The sequence below is a fragment of the Clinocottus analis genome, unplaced genomic scaffold (assembly GCF_023055335.1).
Source record: "Clinocottus analis isolate CAN_PGR_092001 unplaced genomic scaffold, fCliAna1.0.p SCAF_17, whole genome shotgun sequence".
Taxonomy (NCBI): Eukaryota; Metazoa; Chordata; class Actinopteri; order Perciformes; family Cottidae; genus Clinocottus; species Clinocottus analis.
In genome coordinates this window covers 11841560-11858440 of record NW_027175898.1, presented here as the reverse complement: position 1 = coordinate 11858440, position 16881 = coordinate 11841560, and the positions used below count along the sequence as shown (strand labels likewise).

The 16881-nt window shown below is 41.1% G+C and overlaps 3 protein-coding genes across 5 annotated transcripts in view; all 3 read right to left on the bottom strand.

Moving 5' to 3' along the window:
* LOC137787990 (transformer-2 protein homolog alpha-like) overlaps nucleotides 1-1320 on the bottom strand; it is a 4321-nt gene extending 3001 nt beyond the window's left edge. For 2 of the 3 annotated variants that reach the window (XM_068580781.1, XM_068580782.1), the window contains exon 1: nucleotides 1105-1320. In XM_068580781.1, the coding sequence (XP_068436882.1) occupies nucleotides 1105-1137 (33 nt within the window). In that variant the 5' untranslated portion in view covers nucleotides 1138-1320. Of the gene's footprint in view, nucleotides 1-289; nucleotides 560-1104 lie in introns of all 3 variants that reach the window. The other variant, XM_068580783.1, reaches the window with a different exon arrangement.
* A 528-nt stretch (nucleotides 1321-1848) lies between these two features.
* Nucleotides 1849-9208, bottom strand: senp2 (SUMO specific peptidase 2). Its single transcript, XM_068581058.1, has 17 exons — nucleotides 8890-9208; nucleotides 7879-7940; nucleotides 7675-7787; nucleotides 7332-7398; nucleotides 7111-7192; nucleotides 6824-6998; nucleotides 6443-6549; nucleotides 6250-6332; nucleotides 5961-6009; nucleotides 5775-5847; nucleotides 4956-5102; nucleotides 4733-4864; nucleotides 3770-3994; nucleotides 3456-3535; nucleotides 3282-3366; nucleotides 3091-3186; nucleotides 1849-3004 (listed from the first exon to the last, which is right to left on the bottom strand). The coding sequence occupies exons 1-17, from the start codon at nucleotides 9060-9062 to the stop codon at nucleotides 2942-2944; spliced, it is 1812 nt and encodes a 603-aa protein (XP_068437159.1). The 5' UTR covers nucleotides 9063-9208; the 3' UTR covers nucleotides 1849-2941.
* Nucleotides 9209-10301: 1093 nt separating this feature from the next.
* The window catches only part of pcnt (pericentrin), a 34047-nt gene continuing 27467 nt past the window's right edge, over nucleotides 10302-16881 (bottom strand). The window contains exons 48-60 of the mRNA XM_068580181.1: nucleotides 16699-16801; nucleotides 16364-16536; nucleotides 16001-16276; nucleotides 15758-15915; nucleotides 15224-15353; nucleotides 13838-14629; nucleotides 13533-13718; nucleotides 13182-13400; nucleotides 12629-12846; nucleotides 12483-12556; nucleotides 12254-12395; nucleotides 12022-12149; nucleotides 10302-10476 (exon numbers count right to left, since the gene is read on the bottom strand). Of these exons, the coding sequence (XP_068436282.1) occupies nucleotides 10433-10476; nucleotides 12022-12149; nucleotides 12254-12395; nucleotides 12483-12556; nucleotides 12629-12846; nucleotides 13182-13400; nucleotides 13533-13718; nucleotides 13838-14629; nucleotides 15224-15353; nucleotides 15758-15915; nucleotides 16001-16276; nucleotides 16364-16536; nucleotides 16699-16801 (2643 nt within the window). The 3' untranslated portion in view covers nucleotides 10302-10432. The remainder of the gene's footprint in view (nucleotides 10477-12021; nucleotides 12150-12253; nucleotides 12396-12482; nucleotides 12557-12628; nucleotides 12847-13181; nucleotides 13401-13532; nucleotides 13719-13837; nucleotides 14630-15223; nucleotides 15354-15757; nucleotides 15916-16000; nucleotides 16277-16363; nucleotides 16537-16698; nucleotides 16802-16881) is intronic.

Here is a 16881-nt window from a genome sequence, read left to right as displayed (position 1 = left end):
TTGACCTCTACATACCCCCTTCAGAGAGAGTTCATGACATTTCATAACAGGTTTGACACTACACTTTTTAGGAATGTGTTTATAAGAGGTCATACATAATTAAATGCATAATTAAATAATACATTACGTAATTTAGCTGAAAAACAGATTGCACAAAAGATTAACTGAGAAGGTTTGGAGGGATTGACCAGTGATGTTTCAGAAAGAGAGAAAATAAATGCTCATGCTTAAGAGAAAGAAACAGGATGAAAAATAGTGGCATAGCAGGCTGTTAAGAAATTAATCATACCCTGGTAAACTTCTGATCTTAACTTCATAACTTCTTTAACTTCAAAACAACCCTTCATTTCTTCTTTCTTCAGTTTGACATAATGACTTCTTTTTCCTCCTCTTCCCCCATTTACCATCTGCCATTACAACACTAGTAGTAGTGGGGACAGATCTTGATAGCTTCTTTTCAGCATCCAACACATTAGCATGCATCAACACCATCAGCGCCAAATAATAACAACTTCACATCTGACACGTCTTCCGCCTTTTTCTTTCTTCCAACCTCAACCTTAACAAAGAACAAACAAGGGTGATAAGGCAATTTGGTTTCTGTAAGAGCCAAAAAGGTACACAAATAAAAAAACATTCGCTGAATAACGTCACACGTCTATGTTAGCTTGATTGGCTTACATGACTTCAAACGGATAGAAATCTGAACATTACAGCCATTACATATTGACTTGTCGTACATTAATGACTTGTAGTCATTATTTAATATTTACTCCTAAACAATACTGCAATAGTTTACGTTAAGTAACAAGTCAGCGATAAAAGTAAAGTAGCAAATACATCGCAGTTTGTAGCTAGCTAGCTGTTACATCTCTCGACGCGTTACCGTCACTGGTACTGTAGTTGACATTTGCTTAACACTCAGTACTCTTTTAGTTAACGTTACTCAGACTACCGCTATATACAACATCATTCACTCAAGTTTGAGGGCTTCTATCAAAGAGTACGGCCGCTAACCGACCTGCAAAACGCAGCTGACGCCAAAGCCTAAGCTAGCTAGCTAGATGTTTAGAACTGTTATCTCAACTTCTCATCGCAACTCACCTGCTCCCTGAACTCTTTCTCGGCGTCACTCATGTTACCGTAACTGTTACTAGACGGCAGATGAGCACAAAGCACGAAGTAAACGGACTGACGACCGATGCAACTTTAACGCCTGCAAAATATTTTTTTTGCACACAGCAAATGTTGGCTCGGCACGAGCTAGCTAGCTGCAACTCGTCTAACGATGTCAAGAAAGCTAAAACGGTCGACTTCCGGTTTTAGGTTGTCAAAACAGAAGACGCGAACGTTGCCAAAACAATGTGATCGGAAAGCATGGCCGAATCGATATTAGTATATATTAAATATATATACTAATATACTATTCATAATATATTAATATATTGTTTGAATGGTCCCCTACATTTTAAGCAAGAAATGCCCATTTACACGCGTTATACCACGTGGCCAAGTCATCAACATCATTTTTCCAGAAGAATAATTATAAATCGGCCAAATTGTATTATTTATTTTCATGAACATTTTATATTTGGAATCTTTAGCTATGACAGAACATGTGAGGAAAGGATGTATATCATAAATGTAGTGATTATGTTTACCAAATTATATATTCATAATTGTAAATTTACAAGTTCATTTGACTAAGAGTTTGAAATATATCTAAAACCGAAAACGCCGTTACACACACACCAGCACACTACATCAGAAACACTTATAAAATATATAAATACAGTAATGTATGAAATACAAAGAAGCTCCTTTAACTGCAGGTTTATTGCTCCATGTTTTAATGATTCTCAGAAGGTGTACTTGCTCTCCAGTTTGCTTTACTTTCATTGAGGTAAATGTGACAATTTATTGTAATATAGATTTTAGCACACACCATCTAGCTCCAGTTTAAGCCTCGAGTAGCCACTGCAGAAGTCATTTAATATATCAAACTCAAATTTTCAAAAAAAGTATTTTATTACAGGGAGAAAAAAAAAAAAAAAAAAATCACATTTTTAAAGCATGATCTCAAACATGCATGTGTGTACAGTAGCTTGCTATGCAGTATACTATACTGAAGTCAATGTAATAGCCCTAAATAGCCTAGCAATATGCTCATGGAAAAGATTCACAGAAGTGACAGCGCCTTAAGTTAATGCTCCACTCATGGAGAAAAACAAACTAAATACATCCCAAAACACGTTGGGTTCTTTTATTCAGTCAAGTCATAAATAATAGCAAAACAAACATACAACAGACATTCAACCATGCATAATTTCTCTCAAAAGGGGTCCAGAAAAGAGGCATTTATATTTTCATTGTCTATTTCACGGAAATTGAGATTAATGACTAAATAGCATTGTAGTTAGTTCCTTTCCACTCTCTTGATAAGTGGAAGGGGAAAATATCACTGCAACAATCCAATTCAACAAATTCTTAGCCACGCTTTTGAGTTGTATGTGACCAAGCAATTTCCCAAAATATGCTTCACGTTGAGCTCAGTGTTGAAAGGGCTGAAGGCACTTCAGGCAGAACTTCAAACAGAAGAACCAACAATCCATAGTCAATAAAATAAAAAAAAGCCAGTCAGTAGTGCCAGAGTTTGTGTAATACATACACTTTCTTCCATCCAAATAATGTCTCCAATTACAACTCAGAGATTACAAAGTGTCTATACATCCCAGACAGAAAAAGGGAAAGTCACCTTTTAAGACTAGTGTTATAATTTCTCCAGACCAGAACTGCAACAACGAGTTAGATTCCAGTCAGTTGAGTCCACTTCTTTGGCCCAGTCATACAGTTTTCCTTTCCCATGTAGTTACTGTACACAGACGTTGCTCCCATTGACAAAGTCACTGTTGTCAAGCGGTCTACAGATTGTTGCGAGCCTCTATTGTAGTTTCTGATTGAGGATTTCCCAAATCATCAATTTCCTGAAGAGAGGCATGTGGCGCTGTAGACAAAGAGGAAAATATTACTTTGTGTTAATGAAAGAAAAAAATAAAGTGTTCCTGTATTAAGTGAATATAAAGCGTGTACCTGTTTAAAGGTGAGAGGCCTTCCTTTTGCAATATAGTCTGCATATTTACAGACAAAAACACCACAGTCACTGCCATTTCTCTGCTGGGGAATCTCCTACAGACACATGAGCAGTGTACAAAACATTAGTCACACAGTAAAAAGTAAAATATTCTATTTAGGATTAAGTCATTTATCTCAGTTTGACTTACGGTGGCCCTTAAGCTTCCAATACTCCACTTGGGGCTGTCAAGTTCTCTGCCTTTCTTTGCTTTGTGCTCCTCTTTAAGGTAGAGTCTGGAAAATAAGAATATTGATGGTGAATTGTGCCAAAGGCATTTAAAATGTCCCGATAACCAAAGCTTAAGAACACAATGAGGACTCACAGTAAAAGACTACAGACGTCATCGTGCCTCTGTCCCATCGAGTCATAGGACGTCACTGTCTTTGACTTAAAATCGATTATCTGGAAGGAAAGCAGGTGTGGGAGGATATTTTGTTTTGTATGTTCTTGATGATCAACAGAAAAAATGAAATACTTATAATTATTGAGACAAAATAATTGATGGATTATCAAAAACACAAGTTTACCCAATTATTGGCATAAACGTCTAAACACTAGTGTCAAGAATCGCCAACTAAAAAGGAGGATTGTGACAAGCTAAATAACACATCTATAGTCATTGTGGTTCTGACTCACAGCCATCGCCCAGTGGACGCCCAGGTGCACAGGGACCAGGACGAGGTCGTAGAGGAAAAGGTCGACAGCCTTGGTCCAGCGCTTCACAGCAGTGTGTCCTCCAGCCTGCCCGCCTCCTCCACCTCGTAGCTTTGGGAAGAAGAAGGTGCTGAACGAGTAGATTTTCAATCCGGCTGCTTGACCAGAGCATCTCTCCATGACCAGGGACAGGTAGAAGTTAATCACCTTGGTAAGTGAAACAGATGAGGCACAACATATGAAAAATGTATATATAAAATGTGATTTCAAGACTTATTATTTCTTATTTTGAACTGAGAAAACGGGACCGCTTTGTAAGCTTCTTAACAATTTAAGGACATGGTACAATATGTTACAAGTTGCCATTATTTGTTCTAAGGTTGAACTTAAATAAGATCAACGCCCGGCTCTCACTGTTTGAGGACTGCTCCAAAGCGCCGAGCTATGTCAATAGTTCCTTGAGCGGTAGCCTGGCTGTTCACACCAGAAACACATGTCTCTGTGTCAGTCAACAAGCGATTCTTGGAAGACATACGTAAATAAAAACCACAAACAGAAGTGACACAAGGCTATTTTTTAATAAATATCGTGGATGGATTTTGAAATTTGATCATGTGAGAGGAGAATTGGGGGAACTGAAACTCTAAAAGAGCAGCAGGGAGTAAGGTCAAAGCGTGCATGGGATGCATATTTTACCATTTTTCACAAAGAAATCATTGAATGTCACAAAGGATAAGTACATATTTTATAGCAGATCATCAATATGTTTTTTTATCAAATTTGCTTGCAGCACATGGAGACAATAGGCCAGACACCATAACTACCACTAAAGATCGTGACCTTAGCTGTTCTGTGTGAACAGAACATGGGCACTGAACAAGCGACTATCCTACAAACAGACGCGTCCATGTTCGGTGTGAATTGTCCCACTGGTTGAGTACCTACCTCATCGTTGAGCCAGCCGCCTTCCTGCAGAGTGCTCAGGTCTCTCTGTGTGATGCGTAGTTTAAAAGCTGCACTGAGAACAAGGTTGGGATCACTCTGCGCCAGAGCACAACTAACCTCTGCCGCCATTTCCTACACAATGAGAACAAATGCATTAAATAAAAGAAATTGCTGGGATGATTTCTTTCACACAATGACTCCACTAGACTCCTGATCATCTCACCTTGGTCAGCCTGGGTGTGTCCTCATCACTGTGCCATGTATAGGCTGTGTGTGCAGAATGTGCTCCTAGGAGACTGACATCCGGAGTATCTCTGTCCACGAGATTGAGGCGAGTTGCAACTTCTGTAGAAAGGTCCGAATCGGCTGCCTAGACAACAACAACAACAAACAACAAGTTTGCTCAAAGAGTGAGAAAATTCCAATTGTGGGAGGTGGCGCCAAAGATGCTACAAACTCAAGGGCATCAGTAACAACCTCCTCCCTTGACGGTTCAGATAAACTATAGTTTGTTAAGATTGGAAACATTAGCCTCCTCCCTTGACATTTCAGATGAGATACTCAAAGAGGGACAATGTACATTAATACATACAGTTGTTAGACTAGGAATTTAGATTTGCGTCGCAGTTTTGACAAGATAAAGTTCAACGTAGTAGATTGCACAAATATGCATCACACGCACACACTAACAGTCGAGCCTGAAAGGACTCGCGAGCCAAGAGGGATGGATCCAACCCTGTGCTCCACCAAGAGAATCTCAATGTCTAAACCAGGAGACTGCCCCATCTCAGTCCTGTCCAGTCACAAATGCTCTTAGAGACTATATTATGCTTTGCACTCTTCTAGAGAGTCAGTCTGTTGAGGAATAGAGCGGTTTCTTACAGACCCGTGCTGCACGTATCATCTGCTTGTGTGATATTCTGTTAAATAAACCTAATTGATGTTTAACTTTAACACCTTGAAGTCCAGTAGTCTTTTCCTGCACGCTTCGTCGCACAGTTCTCTGCGACACATGTCATGAATGAGCGAGATAAATGACTACCTTTGCACATCGAACAGGCTGCGTGTCCTCAAGGGCCCCACTGAAGGTCTTACTAAAAGTCAAACTTCCCCACCTGGAAATTAAATAAAACAGAGGTTAGTACAATATGTAGAATAACTAAATATACATGACACACATTTACCTATGTAGCATAGACTCTGATAGACACATGATTTCTACACTAACCTGTCCTTGGTTGCAGATACACTTCTCCATGTAAACATGTTTGGGGAAGCTGTTCAAAAAGACAAGTGATGGTTGAGCAGGGATAAATCCATTGCGGTGGACATATTTCAACGGTTATGTGAATACTGGTCTATTTATTTGATGAATTGTTTAAATCTATTAAAAACACAACACCTAACAAGTAGGATTCAATTACTACTTAAATTCTACAGAAATGAAAGACATCACATAAAAACTACCCACAAAAACTAAATATATTTACAGACCAATGTCTCCTGAGGTGTCTTACCTGTATATCCCGTCTTCCTGGACACTGATTCAAAGGCTTTTCCGGAAGCAGCAGTTTTGTGATCAACCTGTGAAAGCGACTCACTGGGAGGAAAAGGAGAAAGGGATATGAGAGCAGCTCATGTCCTATGTTGTGTTGTGAAATGGACCTCAATGAAATATGTAAATCCCTGTGAATAATGGCTTATACTCACTCTTGCGGTTTTGTTTGGTTGAAAGGTAGTGGTTGGCTTTTGCTGTACTTCTCCGATACCATCTCCAGCAAGCGCCTATAGTGCTCCTTATTGTTCTGCTTTATGGCCTAAAGGGAGAACCCAATTACATGATAACTGACAAAGCCATGCGGTACAGAAAACATGATTTGTGATATATAGAACAGTTTTTTTTATTTTGGGCCAATTTTTACCTCTTATAAAAATAATTTACGGGATCCTTCACAAAATTATTAATGCTTTTTATAATAATATATGCTAACCGCGAGTACATAATTATCAGATTTTTAAAACCTAAAAAAAAGAAGTAGAATCAGTCATGATTTCAAAGACCCAACAAATAAAACCTACAGACTATTTTACCTCTTCCACAGTAAGACTGGGCTTGTAGCAGCGGTGGTGTCCAAAGCCATTACACGTTAGATCAGGGTTCATGGTTCCCACCCTCGGAGCAGGTCTGGAGGGCAGCAGCTGCAGGGAGCCTCTCCTCTCCCTGTCCTTCCCCCTGTCGGGGAGTCCTGCAGACAGCCCTGCCCCGCTGGATTCAAAACGGTTATGTGCATTAGCAAAGAAGCATTTTATGGTTATACAGCCCTGTAGGTATATTTACAGCATATTGGATGAGTGAAGGGAATTGGACCATGACTTGCCTGTATTTCCTCATCAAAGGAGGTGAGGAGCTCTGAAAGGGATTCTTCCCACTCCTTTCATTCACTCCGACTACTGGTTTACCTGAGGACAGACAACAAAATCAAGCAAACGACAATGCGAGGAAGGGTGAGAGCACGCAATGAAGAGTGTGGAAAAAACAGAGACATAAAAACAGTCAACAGATTATTCTTTTCCTGCGATGACAGCTGTCCTCACTTACTCATTTTCCACTCAGTACTGTTCAGCCACGAGGTGTGAAGCTCATCTATCCCCATCAGAGTAACAGGCTGGATCAAAAAACAGGAAACGCAAAGCAGTTAAAAGATCAGTTTTATCTGTAGTAGCGTTCACATGGACTCATTCACATGAATGGAGGCACCAAATAAACTCTGGAGTTGGCTGTTGTAGCGTTCTACAACTTTTAAGACATAATGATTTAAATAATAGCTACTGGGATGTTGATTTAACGTTGTCTTCTTGTAGGCCTCTATGTGGATCAGACTTTAATTCCCCTGTATTAAACTTTGAATGCACACGTGTGACGAGGGAGTTGCAGCTCAAACCTGCGTGTCTTCATAATGTCTGTCCTTCTCACACCTGGTCGTCAGCGGGTTCCGCAGCCTGAGCAGGCTTGCTACCCCGGCCACCGACTTCTTCAAAAAGCTAACAACTACATCTGACACAGAAGGACAACCCAAATCAGCAACTTCTTCATTTGAGGGAGACGTTAGGAATGAATATGAGTATAACCTGTTCCTTGAACAAACCTCGCCTTCGTCTCTTCACCTCTAACTGGTCACTCTGGCGAACACCATCTGGGACATCAACACTGCAACAAGAAAAAAAACAAGTTTGAGATGAGGGATACTAACAATATCATAATATTTCTGACTCAATAACATAATATCAACAAAGTGATGACAGATTTCGGTTAGCTTCAATTTGTGTCCATCATTTATTTGGGTTATTAAATGTCTAGTTATTTAGGTACACTGCCTACAACTAATTGTCTTTATCGAGTAACCCGTCAGGCTTGTCTCACACAACAGTCTGGGAAACTATGATGAGTCTAAAGTAAAATCTTCAAACATCTTATCTTCAGTTTCAGTGTTTTAAAGCAGAGAAAAACAGAAAATTGATCACTTTTGAGTGGTTGTTTGGTGTTTTTGTATAAACCGCTAGCTTCACGATTAGACAATAATATTGTAATATGTTATACCTCTTTAAAATTGAGGTGAGAATATTTTTTAAAAGACATCTCAATACAATTCAACTGTAGCATGAACTACAGCCTCAAAAATAGCTAATTTTGATCTAAATTCCCCATAAAAGGGGAATCAGTTTTCTCTAAATCAGTTTTAACAAAAAACAACTTATAACCTTCATGCAGGTCGTAATTCATTGCATGTCTGTTAGCTATATTTGACTGCATTCGTACCACCAATCGTTATGCACTGGAGTGTGATTAGCTACATGACATGTCACTTGGGTGAAACCCAAACAGTACATGTTGGTGGCTGTTTGGTGCCTTAAAAAAAGTTGAAGCCCACACATATTCAATATATTCTCATGGTATTGAATGTAATGACTAATCCATGTTTCTGATTATTCACACGGTTAACAAGAGCTAGCGTACGTTATAACCAATAACTTCCTTATTATGACTCGATTAACGTCAAGCACCATCAGTAAATACCCAAGGAGATACACTGGTGTCACTATTGTTCGTGAACACCTCGACAGGGCACAGAAAAGCTTTCTAATCTCCAACAACCGACCTCTGGTAGTTCCTCTTCGCTGCTCTGCTGTGGTTCTCCTGCGTTCGCGCTCCCACGCCAGGTCGCGTGGATCCCTCGTCGATAAGGTCCTCTTTCCCGGGCCAGTCGTTGGGGTTTTGCCCCGTAACGGGCTCAAACAACGAGGAGATTCCGTCAACTATCCATCCATACATCCCAGACAAATATAATAAAATGGTAGCGCGGCCTTCTACGCGGTCCAGGACTATTTAACCACAGATAAGATGTCAAACAGCGACCTACGACACGCGCGCAGGCTGCCGTTGGCTTAGCTTAGCGTTAGCAGCGCTGTGCACCAAGGATGTGCGTCACACTGTGTTGACGTCTCACGTGGAGCGAACGTTTTATACGCCGACGGAAAACGAGTGGGCGGAGCTTTGAAGGATAATCCGACTGGATACGATAAATGGAAGGAATACCACAAGCGGCTTCTGCCGGCTTCATAAACGAACGAACCCCTGATCGAGAGTTTAGAGAGCCAGAGACAGGTCAGACTCTCTCAGGCTGCTGCTGAGATTCAAAGACATTGATTATGTGTTACATAATACCCCAGTAACTCTCAAACGCTATATCTCATACAAATCTGACTAGTCATGAGTATTTGTAGACTCAACATGCCCCTTCCAGTACATTTATGTTTTGTTGGTGGAAACAACCACTAGTTCTAACACTATCACTTCAAATGAGCCTGTATAGTGTCTATTATCAGTCACTGGAGAACAACGTTCTTGAGTACAATTCTTTTTGTTTTGTTTTATTGTTCCAGTCAGGGTATTGTATTAAAGTAGCATGTATGTTCAAACTGAGTATCCTGAACTAAGGTTATAAATGCATTGACAACGATGTCGGACCAGTGAAAGCTCTATTTAAACTGTCATGTTTATTATTCTTCTGCCAATTTAATTGCCTTTCCAGGGGGCTTGAACATATCCCAAAACTCCACCAATTTGTCATGCATATCAGGAGTAGTGAAAATGTAACTGATTGCAGCTTTAATTTGAATATTTTTGAAGAATTTTATCATGCAAAAGTGACAGATACCCTTGGATATAATTGAGGTGCCATAAAATGAATGTCTCTTTGGTTTGTAAACATTTAAAATATTTATCAACTTTATGGTAGAAACATGGATACAAAAAACAAATATAGTTCACCTTTATGCAATTATGTTCCCACTAGCTATATTAATCACAGATTTCCACAAAAAAAAAAAGAAATCTGAAAATTTGGACATGTAAAATGAACATTAGTCCTATTTACAAGCACAATGGGATATAAAGACATCAATAGAAAAATAAACACTATTTAAAATAAAGAAAAATCATTTGTTTTTGCAACATTTCAAGATGACAAACAAATACCAGTATACAGAGAATGAAAAAATTACAATAGAAAATATTGAAAAATAATTTATGCAATTATAAAATCACGTCTTTCAAAAAAAGTCAAAACACAATATTCCTTTGTACATGTTTCACTTTTCTATAGTTTTGGAACAATATGAAGACAGCAGACATTTATTCATTCAGTGGTCGGATAACTTTGGGTCGGGCTGGAAAGCAGACGAATCTAATAAAAACACACAAAAACAACAAAGGCGATTAGCATCCAGAGACATAAAATACACACGTATTTAAAGTGAAAGACAAAACTATCGGTGATGGTCGAACTTTGTCAAAATCTTTAACGAAGTCAATTTACACATCAGTATATATTGCATTTGTGCTTCAGACCAGACGGCTCCCACTGCTTATCACGTGCACCCAGTGAATGATTAAAAGCACCCAGTCTCAGGTGTATTATGCTGCTTTGACATTTGGTGGAGTGAGTATTTTACACTCACACTCACCTGGATTATTCAGGTAAAGAGGCGACAAACAGCTCAGGTACAGCCACGTCCCATTCTCCTGCAGCCAGCGCTGCCGATAACCAATCATATCAGGGGAACACGCTGACCGTATCCTCCTGTCCTTTTTAGGGGACAGGGCTAAATGAGTCTTGCTCACTAGGTTGGGAGATGACAGAGCAAACAGGTTTTGTATGATTTCATAAATACTGCTTTGCAAGAAGTGTTAGGCTAGTTTGTCGTAGAATTACTCGTCTTGTAATGAACTCTGTAACCAGTAGTGCATTTATTGCGTTTTTTTTTTTCGATGACTAGGAAAAAAACACTTCCTGGAAAACCAAATTAGGAGACATGCATCTAAAGCTGGAATCAGACTACACAATATTTGTGTCTTGATATAGTGTCAGATTTGGCAATTATAGTGTGCATGACATATGGAGGTGATTGTACCATGAAACAACACAACTGTTCCACCTGGCAGCACCTACACGAATGAGAACAGTCAGTTGCTTGGCAGCGACCGGGCTCTGACTTTATCCTTCCCAGTCGATTTAAAGATGGTGGGGATTGTGCAGCTGATCATGTCACCACCAAATATGTGGTTGATTTGGTATAATGCTCGTCAGCCAAGAGTGAGAGATATCATTTATCACTTCGCATTGTTTAGAGTTGATGGCAAAAAAGTAGTTTGTGCTCCTCTGGGGCAATGTCACAGAGCACAATGTAGAAGTTGTTCGTGGCGCTGATGTATTCTGCTATGTCACTAAAAAAGGAAAGGGCGCTTTTACATTTTTTTGAATTTGTTTGCGCCATCACCGGGCTGATACGTGATGTGTAGTCTGATCTCAGCATAATAGCAATAAAACATAAACCCAGTGCCCTGTAACATCTCCCAGTGTGAAATCACTCGCTATAATTCTATCTAGGGGATAAGAACCCAAGAAGTTGTGCTTAATAATTTAGCTATTTTTGAGTGGGATGCCTTGAAAATTGTGGGTACCATCACCAGTATAATTTCTGACCCAACTGTACTCTGCTCAGGACCAATCACTGATACATTGAAAACACAAACATGGACAAGAGTGCAATAAATGAAACCCAGGAGGAGCCCCAATCCTACATCCGATGAATGGACTCAGTGCTCACCCGACACCATGTGCACCACATTTGTGACAGCTTTTTAAAATGTCATCCATCTTGGTGCATTCAACTCCCAACTTTTGTGAAAATTTAACTGCATCTCCGTCCTTATATTTAATGCTGTTCACCTTGTCTTACGCCCACCAACCGTTGCTGGACTTTCTCTAGATGGTGGATATATTCCGTCAGAGATCGCTCTGGATCCTGAGACGTTCCTCTTGAGTGCTCCGAGTCTAGAGAGGTGCTGGAGTAAACCCTGAGGAGAGGAGAAAAGCTCATTGACGAAAAATTACTTTAATACCATTAAAATATTCATAAAGACGTCAACTTAACGATGTAAAGCTTAAGATGAGCCCAAACCTGTTGTGCAACCTGAAGGGGGATTTTGTGGGTGGAACGAGAGCCGACACGGTGTCTCTGTGGACGGCACCGCCGTCTCTGTTTGGTGGCGTGTCAAAATTTAATCTGGGCTGTTGTTGCTTTAAAACTTCAGGTTTAGGCCCTATAAGAGACATTAAGAGTTAAAATCCACCAACTCATACACACAGAGGTGATGCATAGTATTATTAAATGTGCTCACTGAGCTGACCGTGAGCATGCCCGTTGACAGTCCCGGATAATCTTCTGATTGCTTTGTTCCATTTCCTGGTCAGGAACCTCATTCTGAAAATAAAGTGTGATCAGTTGTATCCATAGACACGGCTGAGGCAAGTCTCGACTCTTTACGCTCCCTACCTGGAGACAGCAATGACAACTCGAACAGCAGCCCTAAATCGTCCGAGGGGTCTGTTCCGGGAGAGCGGGGGTGACGGCCGTGCCCCCATATGAGCGATGAGACACAGCGTGACCTGCTCACACTCTTGGAAATTACCCAAAAGCAGCAGCAGGTAACGTTTCTGGTACACCAGAGCTTTCCTGAAGCTCTCAGCACGCAGGTAGCGCTCATACAAGCGCTGAATCCGAAAAAGAATAAACACATGTTGTAATATATTATACATCAGCATTACAGTAAGGTGTTAAGTTAACATTGGTAATTATATTTTTATAATCAAGCCATTTACCCGAGTAAGAACCCCCCCCTTCCCCCAAAGAAGTATAACACTTGTAAATACAATGAAAAAGACATCATTTAGGAAGCCGGAGGCTAAATCAATTATATCAACAGTATAGACAACACTACAGTGATTCAGCTTGTAAAATATTTTCCTGAACAGCTTATTAAAAATATGTATGATGCCACTCTTCATATCATAACAAATATGCTTATGAGAACGTGTTTTGTTCTGACCTTGTGGTTGCTGCTCATGTCGTGGACGGGTCTGTTTTCAGTTTCTGTTGCGACCTTGGCGAGCTCGTTCTCTGTGCGCCGCAGCTGACGCTCCAAGCAGGCGAATGTATGTTTGAGGGTGGCTCTCTCCTGACTCAGGGATGTCACACGCTCGGTAAGTTCAGAGTTCTCTTTCAGCAACCTTTCCAGCAGACTGGGCGAGGACAGCACAGACGGCATCTACGGCGAGAAAAGTACATTCACTTTACGTTCTTATAATACGAGTAATACACAGATTCAATAGTAATAAAGTACAGGGTTCTGTGGAACAGCACAAAGTTATGGCGGTACTGTGTGTAACCACTTGTGTACCTGCTGGTTTAGTTGTGCACTGCCTGCCTGGAAGTCACTCTGGAGATGCTGTGATGGACCAGCCTTGGGATGTTGCCCGGTGGTTTGTCTAGACAGCCTCTGAGCGGCCATCTCTCTCTCCTCACTCTCCAGCTTGAGCTCCTGCACGCGCTGCTGGTCCTGTTGCCTCAAAAGCTCCAACTCAGTCTGAAGGCAAATGTTTGTAAGGAAGCGTGTTCGCGTGTAAACAGAACGGTTTTAAACACATCTAAAATAAGAGCAGTACATTTGTGAAAGCATTGAGCATAGTAAAAATGATATTTTACCAGTTGGCTGTTGGTCCTGTCCTGTCGCCTCTCCCTTTCCATCTGCTCTTGCCTCTCCTTCCTCTTCTCTCTGTCCCACTGCTCCTCCCTCTCCCTCTCTTTGTCCTTCAGAAGTCGCAGTCTCTCCTTCAGCTCAGCCAATTCCACCCCTTGGTGTCTGGACCGCTCTCGCTCCATCTCTAAAGCACAGCTGGTTTCCCGTTTCTGCTCCTTCAAGGTCTCAATAGCTACACGATACCGGGTGGCGGCCTCCTGCTCCCTCAGCAGCTCCACCCTCCTTGTTCTGTCCTCCTCTTCCCATTTTCTCCTGCTCTGTTGGAGCTCCGCTCTCAGTTTGTCTGTCTCAACGACCAGCTCCTCCCCCTGCCTTCGCTCCTGCTCGAGCTGGGCGCGCATGTCGGAGAGGAACTGCCCGTCTCTGGCGGCATCCGCCTCGTGTCTACGGCCGAGTTCAGCCACCTGCCTGGAGCTACGATCTTTCTCTTTATCCAACTTCCTGCGAGCATTTGCGAGCTTGGAGTGAATTTCTGCTTGGCGAGATTCTGCTTCAGCCACGAGGCGCTCAAGACGAGTCTTGTCTTGCAAGTTGAGCTCATGTTGGTGAGCTGAAAGTTGCCGGTCGTCTTGTAGCTCCTTCTGGGTGTCAACGAGGCGTTTCTCCAGCAGCAGACTGCGGGACTGTTCAATCTGAAGCTCCCGTCTGAGGTTGCTGCAGGCCACTCTCTCCTGCTCCACCTGACCCTTCAGAGCTGTGACCTCCGACCTCTGCTGCTCAGAGGAAGCTAGAGCAGCCTGGAGATGGAAGAGGAGAGTCATCTCTCAGAGTTTAAAAAAGGGAACGAGTACACTGAGTTTTAAAGATTAAACAATATAAATAATTCAGTGATAACACTCTGGAAGCATCAAATATATTATTTTTCTGTGTTTATATCGTCAGGTCCACTTTGCTTTTACCCCCCGACCAATGTTAAACTGCCATGAATGAAAGTCAACACTCATCAAAAATTTCAGCTAAAAACATCTTTCAGTATCCTGATTAAAAGCAGGCTTTTTAATGAGAAAAAGTAACAGGAAGTGTTTGGTTTTGTCAAATATCAAATCAGCAATATGACAAAAAAGTATGAAAATGTAATTTGTGTAAAAAACAGAACAAAAAGAGTGACTCCAGAGTGGAACATGACTGTTCATGATGAAATTAATACTGAGGAAATGTAAATTATACTAGAATGACCCTGTGTCGTTTTAGTTGTGCCTCTCAATCTGCATTAACGACTGGCGTTCAATTGTTTGTGCTGGCTCGCGGCCATTATTTCATCATTTGAGCAACAGCTTTTATATCAGAATTTAAAGGACATTCATTATGCAGGTTTTAAGTCTTCGTCTTACCTCTCTTCTTTCCTCCTCCTCTTGGTCCTTACGGAGACTCAAAGCCCTCTCCTGCTCCAGGTGTTGTTGAAGCTCCTGCACTCTGATCTGCTCCAGTCTCAAAGCTTCCTCGCCTTCTTCCACAGCCACCCTGAAGAAGAAAAAAAAACCCTTACTTTTCATATATTTTTGTAGTATTACATGTTCGCATGAGAAAAAGGTTCACACTAGTACTAAAGATATTTAAAACTACGCAAAGAACTGAGAAACCAGGCTTCCCTAAACTTGTACGTGATAACACAAAACACCGGATGATTTCGCAACGAGGGAGGTGAGCTGTAATGCATTTTAGCATGCTGGATTGGAGCTGGATTTAATTGCAACTTAATATTCCAAATTATGTAATCGCAATTTCAGAGATTAAATAAACACTAGTAGGTTGCATTCCAGTAATAATTTTACAATATATATATTTTATAATAATAAACACAGTTTATTTTGTTTTTGTCTGATATGTCAACTTTAGAATGTCGTTATGTGGTGTGTGTAACATACCTGACGGACTGTATTTTGTTCTTTTGCTCTTGCTGAGTGTCATGAGCACATTTCAGTTGTTTCTGGCTCTCCTCCAGCTCCGTCCTTAGCTGGGATTCACTCTGTCTGTCAGTTTGGAGCTGACCTCTGAGCCTGTCATCTTCCTCTTTGTAGTCAGTCTAAGGAAGAAAGAAGAAAGTGATCAGCTAGTAAAGATATAGATGTCCTTGATTGTAAAGTGCCTTTAAAACTACGGAAACTCACGTCTGTGTTTCTCTGGGCCATTCGACAAAGCAGCTCTCGGAGAGCAATCACAGTCTCCTGTAGAGCCCTCTTCTCCTGCTGCCAGCTCATGGGGGGGTTGGAGGGTGAATTGTCCCGCTGGTCCAGTGTGATGGCGCCATCTTCAGAATGATGTCCTCTCTGACTCAAAGACAAGGCTCTTAAGTCCGAGACACGAGGTTGTGTTGAGGACGCGGCACGACGTTGGGACAATGTGAGAATTCTGCAGCTTTCTTGATACACTTTCTTTAACAGACCCTGCGGAAAGACGGAGAAAGAAACAGAGTAAAAACCGGGCATAATGTGAAATCAACGGAATTACTGCTAAGTTTAAATAAAGCCTACCTGAAGCTCAGGTGACAGCAGGTCATCACTGTAGCTCATACTGCCTGCAGCACTATCTGTGTTAACTGTGGGGTTCATGCCTCGGCAGTGGAGATACTCAAGAAACTGAGCATCCAGCCTTTCAGTCTGTTCCAGTTCAACTTTCAGCCTCGCACCCAATTCTGAACTCACATCTGAAACACAAGAGGAAAACGGAAAAGATTAAATACGTTTCATATTGCCGATGAACACCATTAAAAGAAAAAAAAGATGTATTGATGCTACTAACAAGTATCATCTATGTAGCCTTAGTGATAGATTTTTTTAAATTATTCATTTAATGTGTTAATACTCACTGCTGCCATATCCATCACTGGCCCATTCGGGTGCCGACAAGGAGGAGGTGGAGCCCAGGGGGGATGGAGGTGCGGTTACATCAAGTTCTTCCAACTCACGCACCTAGGAAAAATTATAAAAGATTAAACAAATATTTAACCACATTCAAACGAAAAAAAAAAAAAATCACCAAACGCCACAAA

Coding starts and splice junctions, on each gene's coding strand:
- senp2 (XM_068581058.1), bottom strand. CDS start 9,062: ATGTATGGATGGATAGTTGACGGAATCTCCTCGTTGTTTGAGCCCGTT. Junction 7,941..8,889: donor GCGAAGAGGAACTACCAGAG/GTCGGTTGTTGG, acceptor TTCTTGTTGCAG/TGTTGATGTCCCAGATGGTG. Junction 6,999..7,110: donor CCTTTGATGAGGAAATACAG/GCAAGTCATGGT, acceptor TTTTGAATCCAG/CGGGGCAGGGCTGTCTGCAG.